Genomic DNA, 22,111 nt, shown 5'->3' on the forward strand with positions numbered 1-22,111 from the left:
AAGTTTCTTTTTTCAGTATTAAAAGGGGCTAAATCCCCATAAGAGAACAAAAGAAAATAAAACTAGATTCAAGTTATTCGGAGCAATGTGGTCTCTAATTCGAAGCCCAAATGCATTATGAGAGCCCAATATGAAATGAGTTTATTTTGGGCCTAGAAAGAAGAAAAGCGACAGAAACGAGCCCATTATCTATTGGATTTGATAAAGCACAATTGAAGCCCACGAGCCCACTCTGACAAAAAAAATTAGAAGCCCACGAGAAGATGGGAAGAGGATAGTGGGAGCGCCAAACGAGCATTTTCGTTTCCTTTTCAAAATTCTGGGTTTCTTCTTCTTCTCCGTTTACAGATTGGAGTGCTTTGGATACCTTCTTCTTCGTCGTCGTCGTCATCATCATCATCATTATCAACATTGTCTTCTTCATAGATAGGATAAAGTTACCACTTGCTTTTTGAGTAGTCGAAAATCAATGGAATGGATCCGTCGAAATAAGTAAGGGGGTTTTCCCTTCATCAGCATGCGGCGGAGATTATTGCTCCATGGATGGGAAGGCTAACCTTCCGACCAACTCCGCCACTGGAACCGCAGCAGCCACCACCACCACTTCCACCTCCACCTCCACCGCTACCTCCTCTTCATTTTCCTCTTCTTCCAACTCTCCTACTGACTTCCTCCGCCATGTTCAAGCTGCCTTGAAGCGCCACCGCCCTCTCGGTAATCCTCTTTACTATTCATTGTTTAATTGAGCAGTAGCTTCGTTGATTCTTAAACTTCAAATTTATTTTTTTTTCTGTCTTTGAGTTTAATGTTACTAGAGGTTAAGTCTAGGGTTTATGTTTTTCTGTTTTTTGGGGGAATTCTCTCAGGTTCAATGCAGTCCAATTGCATAAGGCCGAAGCGCTCAGTGCTTCCACAACAAAACTTGTCCGGAACTGCAACTGCTGCTGTGGATGTGAACAAGCCTTTAGATGTGTCGTCGAAGCAATTGCTTCCGCGCAGAATAAAGAAAGCAACTGCTGCAGCTGAAGGTCAAAACAACGCCTCTATCACGCCTCCTTTGATTTCAGGGACTTGCAACGATACCTATGATGGCGAAGGTTGTAACTCATTCAATGCGCATGTGCAACAACATCAGGGGAAGGGTGTTAACAATGCTGGTGTGGCTTCCCTGCTTGCAGGATCTTCCAATGTGGATGGTCTGAAGAAAGTTCAGTTTTCGATTGACACCAACACTAGCGTGCAGGGTAATTCTTGCTAATTTTTTCCCCCTTAAGGGATTGTTTTTTGGAAAGTTCATTTTTGCAGTGTCAAAGAATTTATTTTTCTTTTTCGGGTTGGAATTAGTTTCTGATGTTGTGCATACACCAAACATGTCGGTATTGCCTGCCATATATTTTCTCCTCGTTTAACATGCAGGGGCCCATGTTGCAAAGGGCACTGAGTTGGAGAACTTGTCATCTTATATGAGTTCACTTGGATTGACAGAAATGGATTGGGTTGAAAGCAGCCAACATGATCCACCAGTTGGATTCAAGCAAGATTCGAATAATCAAAGGGTAGAATGTAACATGAATTTGAGATCCGAGGGAGGAATAAGTTCTATGTTGCCTAAGAGAACTACTGTTACTCAGGACAATCTCCAGCAGTTCAGAAACTTTTTAAGTCAGCCAGCAACTCAATCTTCAGTTGTGGGACCTTCTTGTGCTACAACTACCTCAGTCCATTCAACTTCTGCTCCCATGCTCAATTCAACAACTCGTTATTCTCATTTGCTTGTAGATAGTGGTTCATGTGTAACAGTGGAACCTATGGGGGAGATTAATGTTAATCCTAAAGCTGTAGCTGAAGGGGTTATTGAACCTCCAAATACTTCCCTGAAGGACATTAATAGAATGTCAATTGATAAGGCAGCAACAGCTGCCCAAGCTCCCCGTTCTGCTGATGCAGAGTTGGGACTTCAGGAGCACAACCAATCTAAGGAGCAACAGGGAGGCAAGGTAAAAGAAAATAGCATTTCAAAATATTCATCATGTCTTGACAATAAGTCAACTATAGCAAAAGAGCCTGCAGAGATTTCCAAACCACAATCCCAGGCTCCAGGTCCCCAAACTTCATGTTCAGATGTGAAGTCAGAGTCTTCTAACTTAGAAAAACGAGAGAAGGGTGCAAGTAGTAAAGGTCTAACATCTCGGAAAAGGACCTATGACCCTGATTTGTTTTTTAAAGTCAATGGCAAGCTTTATCAAAGGCTTGGCAAGATAGGCAGTGGAGGAAGCAGCGAGGTACATAAGGTGATCTCTTCAGACTGTAAGATCTATGCACTTAAGAAGATCAAGCTCAAGGGTCGGGATTATGCTACAGCATATGGGTTTTGTCAAGAGATTGAGTATTTAAATAGGCTGAAAGGAAAGGATAACATTATACAGCTTATAGACTATGAGGTACTCTATTAAATTTTTTATTTTTGAAATGTGGCCTGCTTCTAGCCTTCTAGCTATTGCTATTGATGTTTCATATATCTCCAGATGTCTGAGTGTATGACAAGTTACAGTTGATGATTTTTGTGATTTTACAATTCTGGAGTTGGGTTTATAGATATTATCTTATTTGTGTCCTGATGTATGCTGTATTAACTCAATCTCGTAAATAGGTGACCGACAAAGCTTTGCTAGCAGAAGTCATGAAAGGATCCTTAAGTAACAAGGATGGGCGAGTCAAGGATGATGGATATATATACATGGTACTTGAATATGGGGAAATTGATTTGGCTCACATGTTGTCCCAGAAGTGGAAGGAACTGGATGGATGCAACCAGACTATTGATGAGAACTGGCTGCGATTTTATTGGCAGGTTTCAAATCCTCACTAGCACGTTTTATAACTACTGCTATTCCCAGTCACTAAATTCTCTTGTTTGAATTATCTAAAACAATGTGTGTGCAACTGACTAAAGTGAGAGATATTGCAGAGGGTATGATATCATTGCTTATGTGCATATGCTTCAATCTCAATTTGTTCTTGTTTGAGAGTGTGATAGATATTCAATCATTCTTATGGTGATCCATTTAACGTTTTGGGATAGAGTTTGTATTGTTTTGGAGCTTTCCTATGCTTGGCGAGTTACCTAAGGATTTTATTGAATCCTTTTTGCAGCAAATTCTTCAGGCTGTCAACACCATTCATGAGGAGCGTATTGTGCACTCTGATTTGAAGCCAGCCAACTTCCTCCTTGTCAAGGGTTCCCTGAAACTAATTGATTTTGGCATAGCCAAAGCAATAATGAGTGATACAACTAACATCCAACGGGAGTCACAGGTAATGCTTACCTTCCTTTTTATTCACATGGTATGCCTGAACTTTATTTTTCTTTTATTTATTCTGTTTGTATTGAGCTATTCCCACATGCGGTGAATACCTGCATACTTGTGATGTTACAAACTTCTTAAGCGGTTTTATTAAAATGGGTAAAATACTCTTTAGGTTCCCAACATTTCGGGTGAATCCTATTTTGGTTCCTAACGTTTTAATCGTTCTATTTTTATCTCAAAACCTTTAAAATGGCATCAATGTTATCTCACCATCAAAGCCCTCACTAACACTTAACGAAATTGATGTACTATAAATAATGCTTTTGTTAAAACTATGTTTGCTCAATCCCCCCTCTCTCACCTTCACCTCCTCACAAGCCAAAACTCCATTCTCCTACTTCCTTCTTCCTCCTCCTCAAACCCCTCTTGGAGAATTAATTGTTTAGAAGGGAATAGGAGAATAGGGTTTGGACTTGTTGAGAGGGTGAAGGTGGGAGATGGAGGTTGAACAAATATAGCTTTAACAAAAGCATTATTAATAGTACATCAATTTCGTTAAGTGTTAGTGAGGGATTTGACAGTGGGATAACATTAATGCCATTTTAAACGTTTTGGAATAAAAATAGGACGATTAAAAGTTAAGGACCAAAATAGGATTCACCCCAAAGTTAGGTCATATTTTATGAGGTCTTGATTGCAGTCTTTATAAAAATTTACTCATATAATCTTTATAGACTATGTTCCAAATTACACCTTTTTTTATAAAAGAAAAATAAAAGGAGAGGGGGGGGGGTGTTTAGGGGGAATGTCAGTAATTGTTTACTGAGTTGTTCAACTCTTGCAGGTGGGAACTCTTAGTTACATGTCTCCAGAGGCATTTATGTGTAATGAGACCGATGCAAATGGAAACGTAATTAAGTGTGGACGGCCGTCAGATATCTGGTCCTTGGGCTGCATCCTTTATCAAATGGTATATGGGAGAACACCTTTTTCTGAATACAAGACATTTTGGGCAAAATTCAAAGTCATAACTGATCCAAACCATGAAATTACCTATGAACCTGTCCCAAACCCATGGCTTATGGATCTTATGAAGAAATGCCTTGCATGGGATCGCAATGAAAGGTGGAGAATCCCTCAGCTACTCCAACATCCTTTTCTTGTTCCTCCTGTACCAAGTATTCCATCTTTCTCCCAAGACCAAGGCTGTAAGTTGCTTCAGCTTATTGCTGAAACTTGTAAATATGACCCTGTAACATCCCAACTATGCTGTCAGCTCCAACAGGTCCTTGATGATCCCGCAAATTTGGTAACTCCTCAGTCATTAAATTCGCGAGATCAACAAGGAAAACTGCTATCCAGAGCATCAGAATTGTGTATTCAGCTGCAGGCACGTTTGGCAAATTCGGATAACAAGTAGGTAATCAAGAAAGGTAGAGATTTTCATCAGGAGCAATTAAAAAAAAATTGGGATTTGTTAAACAAGTTCTCTTCAATCTACTTGTGAAAAATGCAGTTGTATTGGTCAAGCCATATTGTGTGGAATTCTGTACTTTATACGTCACAAGCAAATCAATTTATTAGTACAGGATTTGTATAAAATTTCTCTGGAACAGCAGGAATAGGTTCATTAATTATTGGTTTAAAAATGCAAATTACACTTAACACTTTGCTATTAAAACCTAATAATATGAAGTATTGGGGAATCATAGTTGAATCCTACTGTCCTACTCTTTAGAGGAAGATTTGTAAGATGCTTCGGCACGGGCTTCTTCCAACTTCATCAAAAGTTCCGTCACAAAATGTGTGTTTGTCCCATGAGTAATCCTTAGTATATCCACTGCCTTGGTCAGTGATTTCACGGCTTCCTCTGTTTCTCCCAGATACCTGTATATTAAGTCCAATAACCTCACTATCAAGTTGAAATTAACAAAGCCTTTCACCCGCTAGGTAAACCAAAAGAACAGAACAGAGTTTCTTGCTTAGAGATATCTTTTCCCTAAACCCTACAACACATCTCATGCTATATAAGACGCTTGCAGATGCTCCATCAAGTTAAAAAAGAAAAAACTTAACACAATCCTATACCCAGTTTAAGACAGAGTTTAGAGTTGAAGCTTCAGTTGAGGGATACTAACCATTCAAGTTTTCCACATGTATAGTACTGCAAACCGAGCAGAGGGTGAATAGCTGGATATGCACCTGCAATGGAGTAAAGAAGTTCAGAAATGGATATAAGCAACTAATGGTAAACTTCATACCTAGCAGACAAAGCAATTTGGGAAGCCGAACTATGATAAATATAGTTAAGATGGTTTAGGTTTTGCACCATTCTAGTCACTTAAATTATACATAGCACATGCACATACTTTGATAGACTGGTATGGTCAATTTGCAGTATGCTAAAGCCTCACTCCAATGTTCCAGCTCCATCAATGACTGCAGAGGACAAAAACATCATATTATTCCATCCATTATTTCAGAGTTGTAACATAAATTATTGAGCAAACATTGTTACATTGCATGCCAACAAAGAACAAGCCCTTCAATGTAGAGATAAGAGATAGCACAAGACCAGAGGTTTTTAATTTTTATTTGGCAAAGAAAAAGAAATCATAATAGAAGTTATGCAAGATATTACATAATAAGCAAATAATAGCAGAATAGACAGAGAACTAGAAAGAGGAGCCTACCTTCAAAATCTTCTCTCGAGTTCGCATCAAGTTGATGGAGAAAGGATGATAGAGTTTTGTTTGCAGTTTCTCAATCATTTTATATATGGAAATAGCTTCTTGATAATCTACAAGTAGTGAAGGAGTTGACTTCTTGCCTTAATATTTAAGGTGCTAGCTAATTGCATTATAAGTTTTTCTGTTTGTTTTGATAAAATAATGACATTGTAAGTTCTTCTGAGAAACATTAAAGGATACAGCCGGCAGATGAAAGCTTAGAAGCTTCTTCCTCTGATAGTGATTTTATCTCGGTTGCAGTTTTCTTTATCTCTTCCTTTTCCCTAACCAAACCACATTGTTGGCATTGGAATCCTTTTCCATCTTCAAATTCAGCAAATTATTTGGAAAAAGAAGAAATGTCATTGATAAGAAAGATATAAAACCACCAGGCAGGTTGTCTATCACTCTCTATCTTAGATCTCATTCTTGTTCATAAGGGGAAGATGTAACATGAAATTACAAATTTAATAGCCAGTAAATGATGATAATGTTTTTCTTCAACATATTTGACATTTATGATGGCCATAGTCAGTCACATACCAGTAGTACGAAGCAAGAAACCATCACATTTTTCATTTTTACATCTGTATCCTTCTAGAATTGCACTTTCTCGGATATCATCATACTGGCCCTTCAAAACTAACTAAACTGAATTAGCCAATGACAGCATGTGAATTTTACTGAAATATACCATGCTATGAATCAAAGAAGAAGATCTTGTGTGTAAATGATCTAGCAGGTACCAGTTTAGAACAGCGAGGACATGTACAATTGAATAGGTACTGCTCTTTGAGAGCTTTCTGTCGAGTCATAGTGCTTCCAGCAGTCTCTATGTAACTTATTAGTACCTTTAAAAATAAAGAAAACTGTAAGCATTCAATTTGCTGCACAAATACCAGTAATTCATATTTGTACCAAGGCAAGACATAGCAATACATACCTCACTACCTTTGGGAACATGTTGCACAGCTCGAACTGACGCTGACCTTCCCTCAAAAACCAACACAGAATTGGGCAAGCAGCTATATGGCATAACCATCATTAGAAGACTAACAAGAAAAAGTAGGATGACAGTGCTTTTTATTTTATTTTAACCCCACCTGTGATTGATAATGGAAATAACCGGATACAATCCTGTTCCCAATGGTCTCAACTCGCTGTCACAAATGGTATGTGCATTGCATGCAAACTGCAGGATTAGAAGGATCTGACCTTAGAATGGTTTCATCAGAGTCTCAATTCTACATAATGTATGTACCACATAAAGACAACTTTTTCATCAATCCAGTGTGCTGTAAGTGATTTTTCCAAGACAACAACTTATAACAATTACATAAGCAAAATTAGGTTTTGAGGAACAACCTTAGAAAAATTTTCTGCAATCTCTTTTATATTGATTTCAGGCCACTGTAGTATCACGTTTACTAGATTAGCCATCTGCGCATACAGCAGCAGTTGCTCCTTGGTGATGTCAGACATGTCTTCATGGAAAAGAATGTTAAAGAGAACAATGACTATGGAAATGTTATAAATGAAAAAAAGTATATATATAAAAAATCTAACTTCATTACATTGAAAGTTAGAAGACAAGATAAATATTAAAAGGATACGAGACACTAAAGCCTCCACCAAGTTGTAGTTGTCCATAACAGTGCTTGGTATGATCTGGTAATAAAATGAATAATAAACCAATTTCTCTTAGCTGACCATTGTTCAGATCAATGGTTGAAAAATGCTTTCCAGATCACAGAAGAAAGTTACTGAAGGCATAAATAGGAACTTTAGGCGTAATTAAGTCCTCAAGTGCATGTGAAAGAAGCAGAATATATCACCAAGGTAAAGAATAATGGCATTCTACAATTTGTAGATAAAGCAAAACAATAAGCAAATCTAAGCAGGGATAGATTCTAGCAAAGCAATGTCCACTGCTATTCAAAACTAACTTCTTAGTCTCCAATTACTAACTGCAGTGATTACCAAACAAATTACTAAGACTCTTACCAACAGAATACTATGAACCATATTACCAGAAATGATGGCCTTCTACTTTGACATCACTAATAAATTAAGAACTGCGAATATTGGTACGTCCATAAAACAAGAAAAGGAAGTATAGGCTACATAATGTCAGTCACCAGTTGTATACATTCACCTTCTCATTTTGCAGCTTCCTTCGAAGATAAAGTTTAACCATCAATCGAATGGATGGTGTGACATATTTTTTCTTGTCGTTGTCTAGCCGAGAGAGGACCTCACATTCAAGACGATGAAACTTCCACTCTAACTTCTGCAATTCATAAAAAGAAAAATGTACATAAAAGTTAAAAGCTGAAGCAGCTATCAGCTGAGGTAAGAGATGAAGCCATCAGTTAACAAAAACCTGATATTCCTTATAAGTAACAAGAATTTCAGCATCATCAAGAGTTTATACCCTAAACACATTTTAATGCTTTTCTGACCAATGTCAAATTGATCGAAAATGAAAAATTTTGACTAGAAAAATAAAACCTTTTTAAGTTTAACTGAAGCATGAGGGGCAGCAAAACATGGAAGCTGTGATTAAAATACAATAAATGCAGCAAACCTGACAAGAGGTTCCACAGTACCACACAACTTGGCACCGTGAGCATTTCTTAAGGTTAGTTGTTGTAAAACATCCTTCGCACCTTTTCTGAACTGAGTTGTTGTTTGGAACACAAACATAAGGCTCTTGACTTATGATTACCTCCCCTGCAAACACCAAAATCCCGCATTTCAATTCCTAATAAAACAAAGAGAAAAAGTAGCAAGCAAGTACTACAATAGCAATACAACTCAACTTGGAGAGAGAGAGAGAGAGAGAGAGAGAGAGAGAGAGAGAGAGAGAAGCTCACCAGGGTAAAAATCCTTTGTTACAAAGAGGGAACGACCCTTTTCTGGGACACTGGAAACTGTTAAGTTGCGATCCAAAAGAACACTCTGCAAATCCTCCATTACTCTCTAGAACCACCTCTTTGCTTTCTGCTTTTGATTGCTCTCTTCGCTCCAATTTCGTTATCGACGCCTTGGGTCAACCCGACCCGAAAACAAAACCCCCATACCCAATTGACATGATCCTATCAAAACCGGGTCATGAAGCCGATTCAGCTATTCTGCTATTCACTTTGTTTTTAACGAACTTGGAAAAAAAAAAGAAACGTTTCGACAAAGTTGAAGACTTGAAAAAGAAACGGGGCGTAGGTTGATGCTGTTGCGGGTTCTTCTCTTTCACTCTCTGCTGCGTTATCCTTCGTTGAGATCAAAACCAGTGAACAAAACAAGCGTTTCTTACTGCTACTGCAATAATCTCTCTGCATCCACGTTCATGGCGTCTTCAGGTTCGGTCACCATCGCTTTCTGTTCTTACAAAAACGTTGCTAAACAATTGGGTAGTTAAAAAGTTTAAAGCTTTGCAATTGGGTAGTTAAAAAGCTCAAAGCTTCACTGTATCTAATTTGAGGGGTGATATCAAACTCTTATCATTCATTGAGCAATTAAGGATGTGACGATGTGTTTATAGTTCGGATCTTTTGATACAATTGAAGAAGCTAAAGTTTGAAGCTTTCAATCAAATGAAGTAACTTTCCTTACTTTTTTGCTCTTTTTTTTAGTAGTGGATTGCAGCACACTGGTTTTATGCGGTAAATCATTGGCAGAGATAGAAGCTGCTAAAGCTATTAAGAGCAGTAACACTCTCAAGCTCCCTGACAATGGAGAACTATCAATTGTTTTGCAATCAGAATTGGATGGTGAAAATGTTATGAGAAGGTCCTTCAATGTTGATTCTTTCATGAATTCTCTTTGCACTGATACATTTGGCAGGCTTCTTGTTTGGTCGCCGCGATTAGCTTCTACACATGATGTAGTTTCACAGTACGTATCTACTAAGCAATCACTTCGGTTGCATTTTTTGTACTGTGTGTTTCATAGATTATGCTTTGGTTAGACTTTGAATGATCAGCTGAAAAATTGTGATGTATCTGAATTTCTATACTTTGTTTGTGTCTAAACTCTTAACCTTAATTTTATCAAGTTTCTATCTTGTTTTCTACTTGCTGATTTCCATTCTCATTGTATCATCCTAAATATTGTACAATTTTTGTGTAGCAACTTTTGTGAGCTTCCTATTGGTTCAGTTTGTGTTGCTGATGTTCAGACCAAGGGGCGAGGTTTGATACAACGTTTGAGTTTTTGTGATTCTTTGTTCTGTTTGATCATAAATGTTATATGTTGCGCCAAGATTGATCTGAGCGCTTACTCTCAGGTCGGTCAAAGAATGTCTGGGAGTCTCCGTTAGGTTGTCTCCTGTTTTCCTTTACTCTGCAAATGGAGGACGGGCGAATAGTTCCGTTGGTGCAGTATGTGGTTTCCCTTGCTATCACAGAAGCAGTGAAGGATATTTGCAACAAAAATGTAAGTGATTAGTTTTATAGTATTGCCTTAATTCCTAGTCTGCCCGTGAACTAGATAGGACCCATCTGCTGCAAGTTTTCTGAAAGAAATAGGAAGATCAATTTTCGGCATCATATTGTTACAAAATCTGAATGAGTTTCTTGGTTTAGAAAAGAACTTCTACTTTGCAATATTAATTGTTTTCAGATTGATACATATCTTAAATGTTTTTTATTCCACAACTTTCCATTCCAGGGATTACCCTCCGTTGACGTCAAAATCAAGTGGCCAAATGATCTTTATTTAAACGGCTTAAAAGTTGGCGGCATTCTTTGCACCTCAACCTATAAGTCGAAGAAGTTCAATGTCAGTGCAGGTAGCAAGACATTCTTGTATAGCAAAGGCTAATAAATTATGACTGATTGTACTTCCATGTATTTATTAAATCCCTATTCTCTGTTGATACTCTAATTTTCCTTAATGGAGATTGGATTGGAGTAGAATTTTTTAAAGCTTATGCTCATGATGAAGGTTGATAGCCATCCCATGCTTATAAAATTGCAGGTATAGGCTTGAATGTCAGTAACGAGAAGCCAACAACATGCTTAAATACAGAACTTAGAGAATTGTCAGTGGAGGCTTACCGATTTCAAAGAGAAGATGTTCTGGCAACCTTTTTTAACAAATTTGAGACATTTTATCGTCTATTTATCGATCAAGGTGCTGTGCTAACTATCTCAATTAATTATTGTTGTTCTCTCTGACATTATACCCCAATTATGATATTCATCTAATACCCTCTGATCCCGAAAGTGACACCAAAATGGTCCTAAAACTAACAAAACCGAGACTAACTGATAGATAGATCAAAGACTGATGTGATGTCACTACAATCTGGGAGGAACAAAATAGATACTTTCTCAGAAAAAAAAGATACAACAAATGCAGTTAAAGTTTTTCCATTGACTTCTTCTGGATTAAGATTTCTTGAGTTTGCTCTATTTTCCATTAACTTCTTGTAAGTTTAACCAACTGCTTCCAATAGTTTGTATCACTGCGTATGCCACTAAGTTAATTTTGAATTCGGCCTTCTCATTTGAATGCAGGATTTCAAAGCCTGGAGGAGCTATATTATAAGACATGGTTGCACAGGTGACTTTCTCAAATTCTTGAGTTACCCCACTAGTATGTCAATATAGGAAATTTTGGATTTTAAAAATACAAAATAGAAAGAATATTCACTTTACTGGTTCAAGAAAATCTATGGCTTGAACATCTGGGATTCGGAATGCAGAACCAGTCTCTATAATGATTATCTGGTTATAATATATCTGATGCAGTGAGCAAATAGTTTGTTACTTTTGATTTTTATTTCTTCCTTCTGCAACTTCAGTTTCACATCAATACACCTCACTCAAATCTTAGCGCATTTTGCCGTCATTTGATCCGTATAGCTGACTCCACCTAAGACAAGGCTTAGCTGTGTTTAGATACAGCTTATGCTTTTATCTGGATAGAAATATGGCGTTCGTTCTTATGCGTGAAATGGTTTAACGGCCGTACATTCATCTATATATTCCAAATGTCATGCAGTGGACAGAGAGTTATTGTACAAGAAAAGAACGACGACAATGTGGTCGAGCATGTGGTAACTATTCAGGTATTGCAGATGAAAATATTTCCCCAACTCACTATAGAATTGGATAGAGTCTACAACAAGAAAACAAAAAAGAACTAGACAATTTATGTGGTAACTATTAACAATGATGATTTTAGATAATATCACTTCAACAGTGTGTGATACTAATATGTGAGTATGCATATCATGATAATATAACTTCAACAGTGTGTAATACTAATATGTTGTTAGAAAGTAATGTAAGTTTCAATTTCTTTAATTATCTGCATTTGTAGGGTTTGACATCTTCAGGATATTTATTGGCTGTTGGTGATGATAGTCAATTGTGTGAGCTCCACCCTGATGGTAATAGGTAAGCAACACCATAACAATTCAAATTTGCACTTACATCCCTTATATTTTTGTGAAATTCTCCTCGGCCTCTCTCTAGTTGTCCGACCTACGCCGATCTCCCCTGTAGTGGTCCCTCATTTTGCGCAAGCATTTCATGATTTAACAGGGGAGGCCGGTGTTGGTCAGAAAACTAGAAGGAAGACATGATCAATCAACATTTCAAATGTGTTATTGCATTTTTATAACATCCATTGAGATTGAAACTGAAAATAATTTTCTATTTTGGTGACAGCTTTGATTTTTTCAAAGGACTTGTGAGGAGGAAACTTGAGTGAAGAAGCTTCCTTAATGCAACTACTATAACACACTTTGTATATATTACCAAGGTGTTTGTTGGTTTTATAGCAAATTTTTTTTCCAATAAATTAAATTTTGTTTTATCATATGTCATTAGAAGTTTAGAGCCTTTTGTGTTGCATCTGCGAATTTCCTTCAAACTTGGTAGGCGCGTTCTTTCAAATATGTTTGATTGAACCATCTAATAGTTTACAATGTCATCTTTGTGTGAAGAAATTATCATCTGAGTATTCCGGTTTGTTTTAATCATTTGAAAGTAGTTAGGTGGTTCTTGGTAGCTATAAAATGATTTTGAATAATAATAATAATAAATTATTGTGATCACTCGTTGTGTTCTCAAATTAGATGCTTAATGCTTAACTAATTAGAAAATATATAAGCTGACCAATATTTTCTCTTGTATTTATTTTATATTTAAGTTAATACTAACTAACTCTATTTATTCCTACTAAAAATATTGGTCTCTAACAATTCTAGAAAAAACATTTGTTTTGTCAATTTTTTGCTAAAAGTTATGTTGCTTAAGCTCTTCAGGGGATGTAATGTTCTTCTAAAAGAATTTTATTGTCTATGAAGTCAAGAAATACCTTTGCACACTTGATCAATATAGTTTTCTTGTTAGCCCATCTATAAAATCAAAAGTTAATATAATGAATAATGAATAACAGTTAATACATAGACATTGCAATAATTTAATTTGCATACAGTATAAACATAAAGAATTTTCTATAACTATTCAATTATATATTATCACACTACCAAAAAATATTTGATTCAATCAGATATTTGTCTCAAAAGACATAAAAATGCAAGTGTTTGATTAAATTATAATATAAAAAATTATAAAATTCTAAAACTTTAAAACCCAATGTTCTGAAACCGGTTTAAACCGGCTGGTCGAATCGAGAACCGTCAACAAATACGGTTTAAACAGAAAATAAAACCGTCAAATTCAAAAACTAAAATTGAACCGTCGAACTGGTCGATCGAATCGAACCGTGACACGGTTGGTTTTTTAAATTTTGCCCAAAACGCTGCGTTTTGAACACAGATCCAGAAGAACCCTTGCCTTCACTCTTCACTCTTCAGTCTTCACTCTTCAGTTCTTCCACCAGACGCCACTCTCGAGCCTCCACTCTCACCTCTAGCTCTCGTGGGAAAGCCTCCGTCCAGCCACCGCCGCCGTCTCAAGTTCCGTGGAAGTCACTCACCGTCGCAAGTTCCTGGAGCCAGCTTGGAGATTCGCACAGCCCTTTCCGTCGCGAAGTCAGCCGTGGAAATCGCAGCCACCGCCACCACTCCTTGCCGTCGCGCAGTGTCTTCCCGCCGGCGCCAGCCCTGTTCGAACCTTCCACCCCAGCCACTGTCCCTGTCGCCGCCAGCTCTGCATTCTCCCGTCTTCCACTAACCCTAGGTATAAATCTAATTTGTTGTAATAATAATTGTTGAAGCATGATTAATTGTTGGTTTTAAACCTTGCTGTTGATTGTTTGAAGCATGAATAATTGTTGTTGATTAATTCTTTGGTGCCGATTTCTTAAAGCATTATTAACTATTAAGTGATTAATTGTTGAAAGTTGAAACTGATTGCTTGAAGCATGATTAAATGATTAATTTTTTGGTGCTGATTGCTTGAAGCATTATTAAATGATTAATTGTTGAAGCTGATTGCTTGAAGCATGATTTATTGTTATATTTTATTGTTGAAACCTTGATAATTGATTAGTTGTTGGGTGCTAAACCTTACTGTTGAGGCATTGATTAGTTGATTTGTTGATTAGTGTTCATGAGAGCATGCATGTTCAATAACCATTATAGAGTTTCCATATCACCTGCAGCATTTGTTGTCTGCATATGTTGTAATATGAAATGAAATTTTGGCAAGAGACAACTTCTTTGGATGTCTAGTGCCATTGATTTATATGGCTTTGTTTGCTGATGTCCGTTTCAGATGCAGGAACAGGAACCTTGGATGGTATTTTTCCAGGGAATATTTTTTCATCTGTTTTCCAACTGTACAAAAACTTAGATTTATGTTGCTGTACATAAAACAATTGTTTTATCACTTTTATGAATTCATTATGATTTTGTCAAGGTATACCTCATTTTCATGGGGTTTTGTATTGTTATATCGGTGGAGAAATGCATTGTTTCTTTATCTTTGGAGGCCTTTATTCATTTATTTTCTTTCAAGTCTAACTTGTAATCTTATCTAATGGAAGATGAATAGTTGAGTTTATGAATTAATTAATCGAGTTTGAGCCTAAATTTGAGTTTATATATTCAATTAGTCAAATTTAAATTCCAATAAGCTCATAGCATTAGGTTGTGAGCCAGTTTAATTATATATAATTAATAATAATTATAAATTACTTATTGCAAATTTGCAACAAGTTATGGCGGATTTTGATGATTGGTGACAAATTTGGATCAGTTGACTTTTGAGTTTGTATTTGAATGAGATTTTAACATTTTGGTTTATATAGTATTTTTAATTTGGATGATATTTTAAAGTTTATATTAGACTATAATTATGTTTTAGGAAAGTTTTCAAGTATATCGGTACACTGGTGTTTCAGTAATTTTTAACCGTTGATCTTAATTATATATATTATATATACTTTTTATGATTAAAATCAACGGTTAAAAATCACTGAAACACCGGTATATCATTACACTTGAAAATTTTTCTATATTTTAATGTGTTTATTTATATTTTATTATAAAAAAGTTTTTTTAGTTCAATTACGGTTGAACCGATTAAATTTAGGAACCAATAAATTAGTAATTAGAATGGTTCGAAAACCATAACAAAATAGATGATAGTAGGTTTTTTTTTTTGGTCAGAATGATAGTAGGTTGTTGACTTTTTGAAAACATTCTTATCATAGTAGATGGGCCAAGGCCCAAAATCTTGTTATGCATATAAAATTTATGTTTTCTTATTTTTGGGCTCGTGGCCCATTATAAACAAAAATTCCATCTGACCCAAAATTTTCCCTTTGTTGGGGTTGGACCCGAAGCCGCAGCTGTCTCCGACTCCAAGCTTCCATTTCCATTTCCATCAACACTTGACAGCGTCGTCGCCGGCGGCTTGACGGAGGCTTCATTTAGTAATCAGTAGTATTTGCAGTTTAGATAAGGTCGTGATTAAATGGAGCCTGCAAACGTAGTGTTCGACAAATTGAAAGCCGTCGCTAAATCCGGAAACGAATTCTTTCATGGACTCTTCGATCCTCGTCGCAATCCGGTACCTTTTCTTCTCCTTCTTATCTCTTGCATTTAGGTTTGTCTCTTCTTCGTTCATTCATTCAACTTTGTTGATTCTGTTTAACCTGTTGCATTCGCTTATTTGTTGTGGTTTCATCTGAATTGGATAACGTTAATCATATTACACTACTACATTCACACTATGCTTCTTCCTTTTATGATTCAAAAGAAGAACCGCTGTGAAGGTATCAGTGCTAAGCCTGAAAGAGAAATGTAAGAGAAAAAGTGTGAAGAAAGTGTTTGATGATTTTACTCGCTGAAATAAGTGTACATGAATAGCCCTTATACACATTTTTGTAAATGATAGAAAATAACATGAAATTTGTGTTCTAAACATAAACATATTTTTGCTTCTTTTTGTCTCTGTATTTGTGTGTGTCTAATTTATCAAACACAACCTTGCATAACAGACTATAAACTCAGTTACACAAGTGACAGCTGGCATAACAAAACTAACTCTTAAGCTAGTTTTTTGTCTGTTTCGTATTGTTAACACCAAAAGTTGTGCCTGTCAAATGGATGCATAGTTCTTCAGTGATACTTTATGATTGTTTGATGGTTACTTCCACTATGATCATTCCAGATTCAAATCCTCAAACGTTTAAACCGAGAAGCATTCTCTGACATTATGAAACTCAGAGACAGACAAGAGAAGGTTGAGAGGTTGCTTTCCTTCTATAAATCATCCAAGGGAGGTCCCTTCCAGGAATCTACCACTCATGTAAGAGGAAGGGTCGATATGCAGGATGCTTTATTGATTATGGATAGCCTTGATCAACAGAGCTTAGATGCCATTACTACGTCCAGAATAAGAACCGGCATTGGATCAAAGTTCATTTTTGAAACCAACATTGGGCAGGATACTCTTGCTGCAGAGTTTGTGACAAGTCAAAACGGGAAGGATCACCCCAATGATGTCCTTGAAATGCCACTTTCTCTAGCAAAACTCAGTTATACTAAAAATGTTAATGATTGGTTATCTCTGACGGCTATCCCAATAGGAGCTAAATGTAGAGATGTTGGAATTGCTTCAAATTCTTCCGATGAGGTACTATTTAATTCTGTGCCTCTCTTTGATGAATTTAGTAATGTTCACTGTTGGAATGTGATGGAACTACCATTTAGTGTGATACTCTCTTTAAAATTCAGTATTAGAAGTTTCAAGGATGGGCTGAGCTCTCAAAGTTTTTAAACATGTGTTTTCTCTACATGAATGTGGTTTGTCTTGGGAAGCTGTTATTCACTAACCCTGAGGTTTACCAGTGTATATCTAGAATCAAAATGAATGGTTTATCGTACATCAGTTTTATCCGATTGATAGATTTCATAACTTAATGAACTAGACTATTGCTCACTTTGGATATAATTCTTATAATATGAGGCACTAGATAAATGTATTTTGCATAGAGTAGAAAAACACCACCATGATTCGTGTATACTGCCAGTGTATATTTTTCTTTTCTACTTTTTGCTAGTTAGAGATCCCTGACATAATAATATCATATTTCTGCTCATTTACCTTGGAAAGGGCCTTACGGACTTCTCCTCTTTTGGACCTCCCCTTCTAAATTTGCACAATGGTAGTGGTATTGGCATAACTGTGAGGAAGTCAAATATAATTGCTTCATTGGCTCAATTTGTTGCTGGACTTGGAATGCCAACTGGGACTAATACAATGGAGAGTATATCCAGCACTTTTGGGAAAATTGTATCTGAATTTTCTTGGGGGAAGCTGTCTCTTCTGGGTCTTCAACGAGTGCCTTTACAATTTACGCAATTTAGAAAAGTTGGAGCTCATATGATTCCAATAGTCTTGTCCAGGCAACATAAAGTATCCGAGACAGTACCTGAAGTATCACCATGGGTGGGAGCAAGGACACAGGTCTCAACTGGTTCCATTGCTCTGATGGCGGAGTCTGAACTTGCCGACTTTGTAAAATTGGGAGGCTGGATCGAGATGAAAGATCCAAATTTCAATTCTGTTCAGTGGGCTCTAACCATGTCTGATGTTTCTGAAGATCCGCTTGGCTGGGGCGTTAGTCTCAGTGGGATGATTGGAGATTCAACCAGTGATCATTTTCAGGCTGAATCCTATCTAAAATTTAACATGGGTAATAAACTTTGCTTGAAGCCTGGCGTTGCATATGTGATGCATGGGGATTCCATGGTAGCTGCTTTAATGCTTCGCTCTGAATGGTCCCTATGATGATTGTCCTCTGCCTATTGCTATCTATATACCATGCAGTTTTTTCAGGTTCTTGCTACACTTACATCGAGATGTATAGGTAAACCATTCTTTGTTTAGATTTGTTTACTCGTAATTATTCGAAGTTCGTCCTCATCACATTCTTACAAGATCCCTTGAGACTTTTAAATACAGAACACAATTTTGTTCAGCTAAATTACAGAAATTAAACATCAATGGTTTAATAGTTTTTTAGTTCAAAGCTTGATTAGTTCAAGTGGTTTGAACTTGTTCTCCCAAATTAGGTTTTGTATTGAAATCCTAACAATTGCTTTAAAAAAAATTTTTTTTGGGGGGGGGGGGGGGGTGTTGAACTGAGATGAAAAGGATATTGTATCCTCATATTAGTCAGCTCGATGGTCTCACTCGAGGCAGGTTATTTACACTTTGAATACCATGGTTTAGAGTTTGAAAAATTAAAGGGCGTAATGTCTCTATTTGAGCATTCCTAGCAATATTATTATTTAAAAAATAATAAAGAGTCATTTTATTGATTTGGATTAGGTGCTCTGGCAGCTTTTCTTTACAAACAAGTTTGAGAAATTTTATTATTCTATTTGTGAATCAAGGTGCTGAGTTAATCATCTCAATAGATTGACTGTTGTTGCTGCTGTTGTTATCCTATCTGACATTGTACCCAATTATGACAATCATCTAATAGTTTCACACCTATGTTCATTTCTCTCTCTTTAAGCAAAACAGTGAAACACACAAATAAATTAAATTTCTAATAATCTGAATCAAACCGGTTGTCAGGAGTTTTGTAGTTTACAATTTTTAACTCATTTTGTTTGGTATTTGTCTATTAACACATACCCTCAGAAAGGAGAGAATGATAAAGGGGAATAATATTGATACCAAATTGGTCCTAAAATTAACAAAACTGATTGGTAATAAGTCAAAGGCCAAACTGGTGTCAATACATCTTCGGAGTATCGAAATAACAAATGTGCATAAGTTTGTGGATTGTCTTCTTAAACTTGATCTATTTATTATCTGTTAATTAATAAGAAATAGCTCCCATTACTTACCATCACTGTTTATACCACTTAATGTAATGTTGAATTTGGCTTGTTCCTTTTTAGAGCAGGATTTCAAACCCTAGAGGAGCTTATATTATATGACATGGTTGCATATGTTCGCATGCATGCATGCACCACGTTTTAAGTGTTGTAGCAAGCCTCTTCAGTATATGTACAAAATAGTGATCATTCACGTGATTGGTTCAAGTGAATCTAGGGCTTGAGCATTTGGGATAGCAGAATGGATCTCTACAGTGATTATTTGGTATCATTTAGCTGACGCAGGGGCAAATAGTTTGATGTACTTTACATAACTGCTAACCTTTTCCCTTTTTCCAGTTTTGGTTTCATGTCAATATACCTCAGTTAAATCTTAATCCATGAGTCCAAATTTTTTCCTATATTTGACAAGATATATAATAGTTAAGCAGAACAAGGAATGAGAAATAACCTTTTGCTGTTGAGATGAGAAAACACTCATGCCTGGAAGATTAAATTGTTATAAATAGGAATTCTACAGAAGATTCCACTGATTTCAGGTGATTTGAGCAATCTCTTGTGCAGAACAGTATTTATCTTTTCTTTATATATTGTGTAAGGAATTCTTGCAAACAGAATCCCAGTTGGTTACAGATTTGGGAATGATAATGAAGCATAACTATGATTTGTTGCGAGCATGGTAGAGTTAGGGGTAATGATTGATATTGCCATCTTTAAATTTTACCTAACAGAAACCAGATAACTGTTATTTCAAGAGATTCTTCAGGGAACAAATTTCAATCCTGTGTGGCTACATACTACGTTGACAATCAATACTATGATTGAGTAACCTCAACCCTACTACTCCCTAGCTTCAAACCCAAATGAACTTTAGGTATCAGTTCAAACTGTAGTTTTAAACATTATGTCTATTCACATCCTGTTAATGCATAAATGTTAAATGAATGATTTAACTATGGTCATCTATATACATTCAAAATTCCATGCAGTGGACAGAGTAGTTGTGCTAAAAAAGAATGAAGACAATGCATGTAGATTTAGAGCACATATCAAGTTTGTACTTAGCTTCCAAATTTGTAAATACAAAACACAAATTTTCAATTTATGCTAATGGTTGATGATTAATGAATAAAATGGAACTGTAACTTAAAAGACCTAATAAATATGTATATGTATATCATTGACCAACCATTTTTAATGGCATTATGATGGTTTAAATTCTGTTGTCAGTTGTTACCATTGTTAGAAAGTGATGTAAGTTTCAAATTTTTCAATTCTCTTTGATATGTAGGGTTACAAATCGTCAGTATAATTGTTGGCTGTCGGTGGTGACAATCAATTGTGTGAGCTCTACCCTGATGGTAATAGGTAATCAACAAATGAACAAACATAAAATGTCATTTTCCTTCTAACTGCATTATTTGGCCATTGAAGTATTGAACAATTCTCTTGTGTCTAAAATATATATATCATTATTCATTAAGATATTAGAGACCGTTTTTCTTGGGTCATTGGTGCTATACCACTAATTAAGATTCCACAAATACTGCTGAGCAACCACTATGCACAGTTTATAAATGAAATGAACATTTCAAATGTGCTATTGCATGACATGTCTGTGATACCAATTTTGAAATTCAAAATAATTTTATATTTGTGGCGACAGCTTTGACCTTTCCAAAGGACTTGTCAGAAGGAAACTTAACTTGACTAAAGAAGAAGATTCCTTGATGCATTCACAAGCCAACAACAGCAATAACACACTTTGTATATATAATTGTTTTATTTTTTATTATTATTAAGGTCTTGGGGCCTTGGGGGTGGCTTTTCTAGCTAAATAATTTTCCCATATTATCACATTTTGTTTCATAATATATCATCAGTGAATTTCTTTCAAATTTGTTAGGCGCCTGCTTTGCTATATATAATTATATATTGATAGGTCTTTTTGCTTTAACCAATCATTTGCAACGAGTTAGATGGTCCTTGGCCAGCAATAATAAAATTATCTGAATTTTTTCTTTTTATTTTAAATAATGTTTATGTGATTCATTGTTGTGCTCATTAATCACCTTTGCTTCCTACTAAAGTGTATGCTTGAATTAGATGCTTAATCAATCAGATTTTGTTGACTGTCTGTCATCCATCTACCACCCCATCATGACCAAGGTGTCATATTCTGTAATTTCGAGGTTGTGTCGCTTTTTCAAATGGACTTATCTTGGGTCATTATGACATATTAGATTTTGCTTCAAACATGCATTGCATTAGGCTTTCAATAATAAGTTATATATTGGAGTGGATCTTCTAATGGTTGTTACCCAAATCCATGAAAAATATTCAATTCATAAATGTATGAGAGAAAGTAATTCTCTAGGACCAAAAAGTCTTTTTAGTAGCGGCGAAAAAACATGATTCAACATTAGGAGAGTAAGTTTGTCACTCAACAAAATTGCTTTTGGCTCATAAATTTTTTTGGATATCTATGTCTTTATATTACACCATTTTAACATACATTTTAGTAAAACATCATTTTTACCCTCATTTAAAAAAATAAAAAGTGGACATATGCATTCAGCATTTCCCTCTCTATATGGTGGGGAGTGACATGTTCTATGGTCGAGGAGTACTTGCTCTTTCTCTTTCAGGACATGTGTCTCTCCATTTGTTTGTATTTCCTGAAGGTTACGTAAGATATCACACCACTCACCCCAACACATGGACACTCTTTCTTACCATTTCAACAAAATTCCTAATCAATATGTTAGATGATGCCACTATAAGCATGAACTCTA

The 22,111-nt window shown here is 36.0% G+C and overlaps 4 protein-coding genes across 20 annotated transcripts; 3 read left to right on the plus strand and 1 right to left on the minus strand.

Annotated features, from left to right (window-relative positions):
• Positions 1-288: 288 nt before the first annotated feature.
• LOC112764047 (serine/threonine-protein kinase MPS1) lies at positions 289-4,910 on the plus strand. 2 transcript variants are annotated; one of them, XM_025809570.3, is made up of 6 exons: positions 289-714; positions 867-1,244; positions 1,486-2,441; positions 2,651-2,851; positions 3,154-3,315; positions 4,153-4,910. In XM_025809570.3, exons 1-6 carry the CDS (start codon positions 540-542, stop codon positions 4,726-4,728), a joined length of 2,448 nt encoding a protein of 815 aa, XP_025665355.1. In that variant the 5' UTR covers positions 289-539; the 3' UTR covers positions 4,729-4,910. The 2 variants fall into 2 exon arrangements, with proteins under 2 accessions (XP_025665355.1, XP_025665354.1); XM_025809569.3 differs by having other exon boundaries at positions 297-714; positions 1,417-2,441.
• Positions 4,844-9,051, minus strand: LOC112764048 (histone-lysine N-methyltransferase ASHR1). 4 transcript variants are annotated; one of them, XM_025809574.2, is made up of 14 exons: positions 8,914-9,051; positions 8,625-8,770; positions 8,193-8,327; positions 7,651-7,705; positions 7,403-7,521; positions 7,141-7,229; positions 6,981-7,062; positions 6,784-6,888; positions 6,581-6,671; positions 6,239-6,361; positions 6,002-6,108; positions 5,678-5,747; positions 5,447-5,510; positions 4,844-5,195 (listed from the first exon to the last, which is right to left on the minus strand). In XM_025809574.2, exons 1-14 carry the CDS (start codon positions 9,011-9,013, stop codon positions 5,036-5,038), a joined length of 1,446 nt encoding a protein of 481 aa, XP_025665359.1. In that variant the 5' UTR covers positions 9,014-9,051; the 3' UTR covers positions 4,844-5,035. The 4 variants fall into 4 exon arrangements, with proteins under 4 accessions (XP_025665359.1, XP_025665358.1, XP_025665357.1 ...); XM_025809573.2 differs by having other exon boundaries at positions 6,581-6,683; XM_025809572.2 differs by having other exon boundaries at positions 7,403-7,705.
• Positions 8,958-12,995, plus strand: LOC112764050 (biotin--protein ligase 2). 9 transcript variants are annotated; one of them, XR_011875676.1, is made up of 10 exons: positions 8,958-9,396; positions 9,673-9,931; positions 10,166-10,227; positions 10,323-10,471; positions 10,706-10,826; positions 11,015-11,170; positions 11,557-11,602; positions 11,844-12,110; positions 12,365-12,441; positions 12,715-12,995. XR_011875676.1 is itself a non-coding variant. In XM_025809576.3 (10 exons), exons 1-10 carry the CDS (start codon positions 9,264-9,266, stop codon positions 12,755-12,757), a joined length of 1,113 nt encoding a protein of 370 aa, XP_025665361.1. In that variant the 5' UTR covers positions 9,208-9,263; the 3' UTR covers positions 12,758-12,995. The 9 variants fall into 9 exon arrangements, 4 of the variants coding, with proteins under 4 accessions (XP_025665361.1, XP_072079673.1, XP_025665360.1 ...); XR_011875675.1 differs by having other exon boundaries at positions 9,208-9,396; positions 11,015-11,468; positions 12,044-12,110; XM_025809576.3 differs by having other exon boundaries at positions 9,208-9,396; positions 12,044-12,110.
• An 839-nt stretch (positions 12,996-13,834) lies between these two features.
• Positions 13,835-21,214, plus strand: LOC112764909 (uncharacterized). Of its 5 annotated transcripts, none has more exons than XM_029294558.2 (6): positions 13,835-14,193; positions 15,803-16,029; positions 16,633-17,097; positions 17,578-20,190; positions 20,608-20,684; positions 20,983-21,214. In XM_029294558.2, the coding sequence occupies exons 2-4, from the start codon at positions 15,934-15,936 to the stop codon at positions 18,253-18,255; spliced, it is 1,239 nt and encodes a 412-aa protein (XP_029150391.1). In that variant the 5' UTR covers positions 13,835-14,193; positions 15,803-15,933; the 3' UTR covers positions 18,256-20,190; positions 20,608-20,684; positions 20,983-21,214. The 5 variants fall into 5 exon arrangements, with proteins under 5 accessions (XP_029150391.1, XP_029150392.1, XP_029150395.1 ...); XM_029294559.2 differs by having other exon boundaries at positions 17,578-19,855; XM_029294562.2 differs by having other exon boundaries at positions 13,841-14,193; positions 17,578-18,334.
• Positions 21,215-22,111: the final 897 nt, after the last annotated feature.

This window comes from Arachis hypogaea, chromosome 17, assembly GCF_003086295.3.
Source record: "Arachis hypogaea cultivar Tifrunner chromosome 17, arahy.Tifrunner.gnm2.J5K5, whole genome shotgun sequence".
In the NCBI taxonomy this organism is placed as follows: domain Eukaryota; kingdom Viridiplantae; phylum Streptophyta; class Magnoliopsida; order Fabales; family Fabaceae; genus Arachis; species Arachis hypogaea.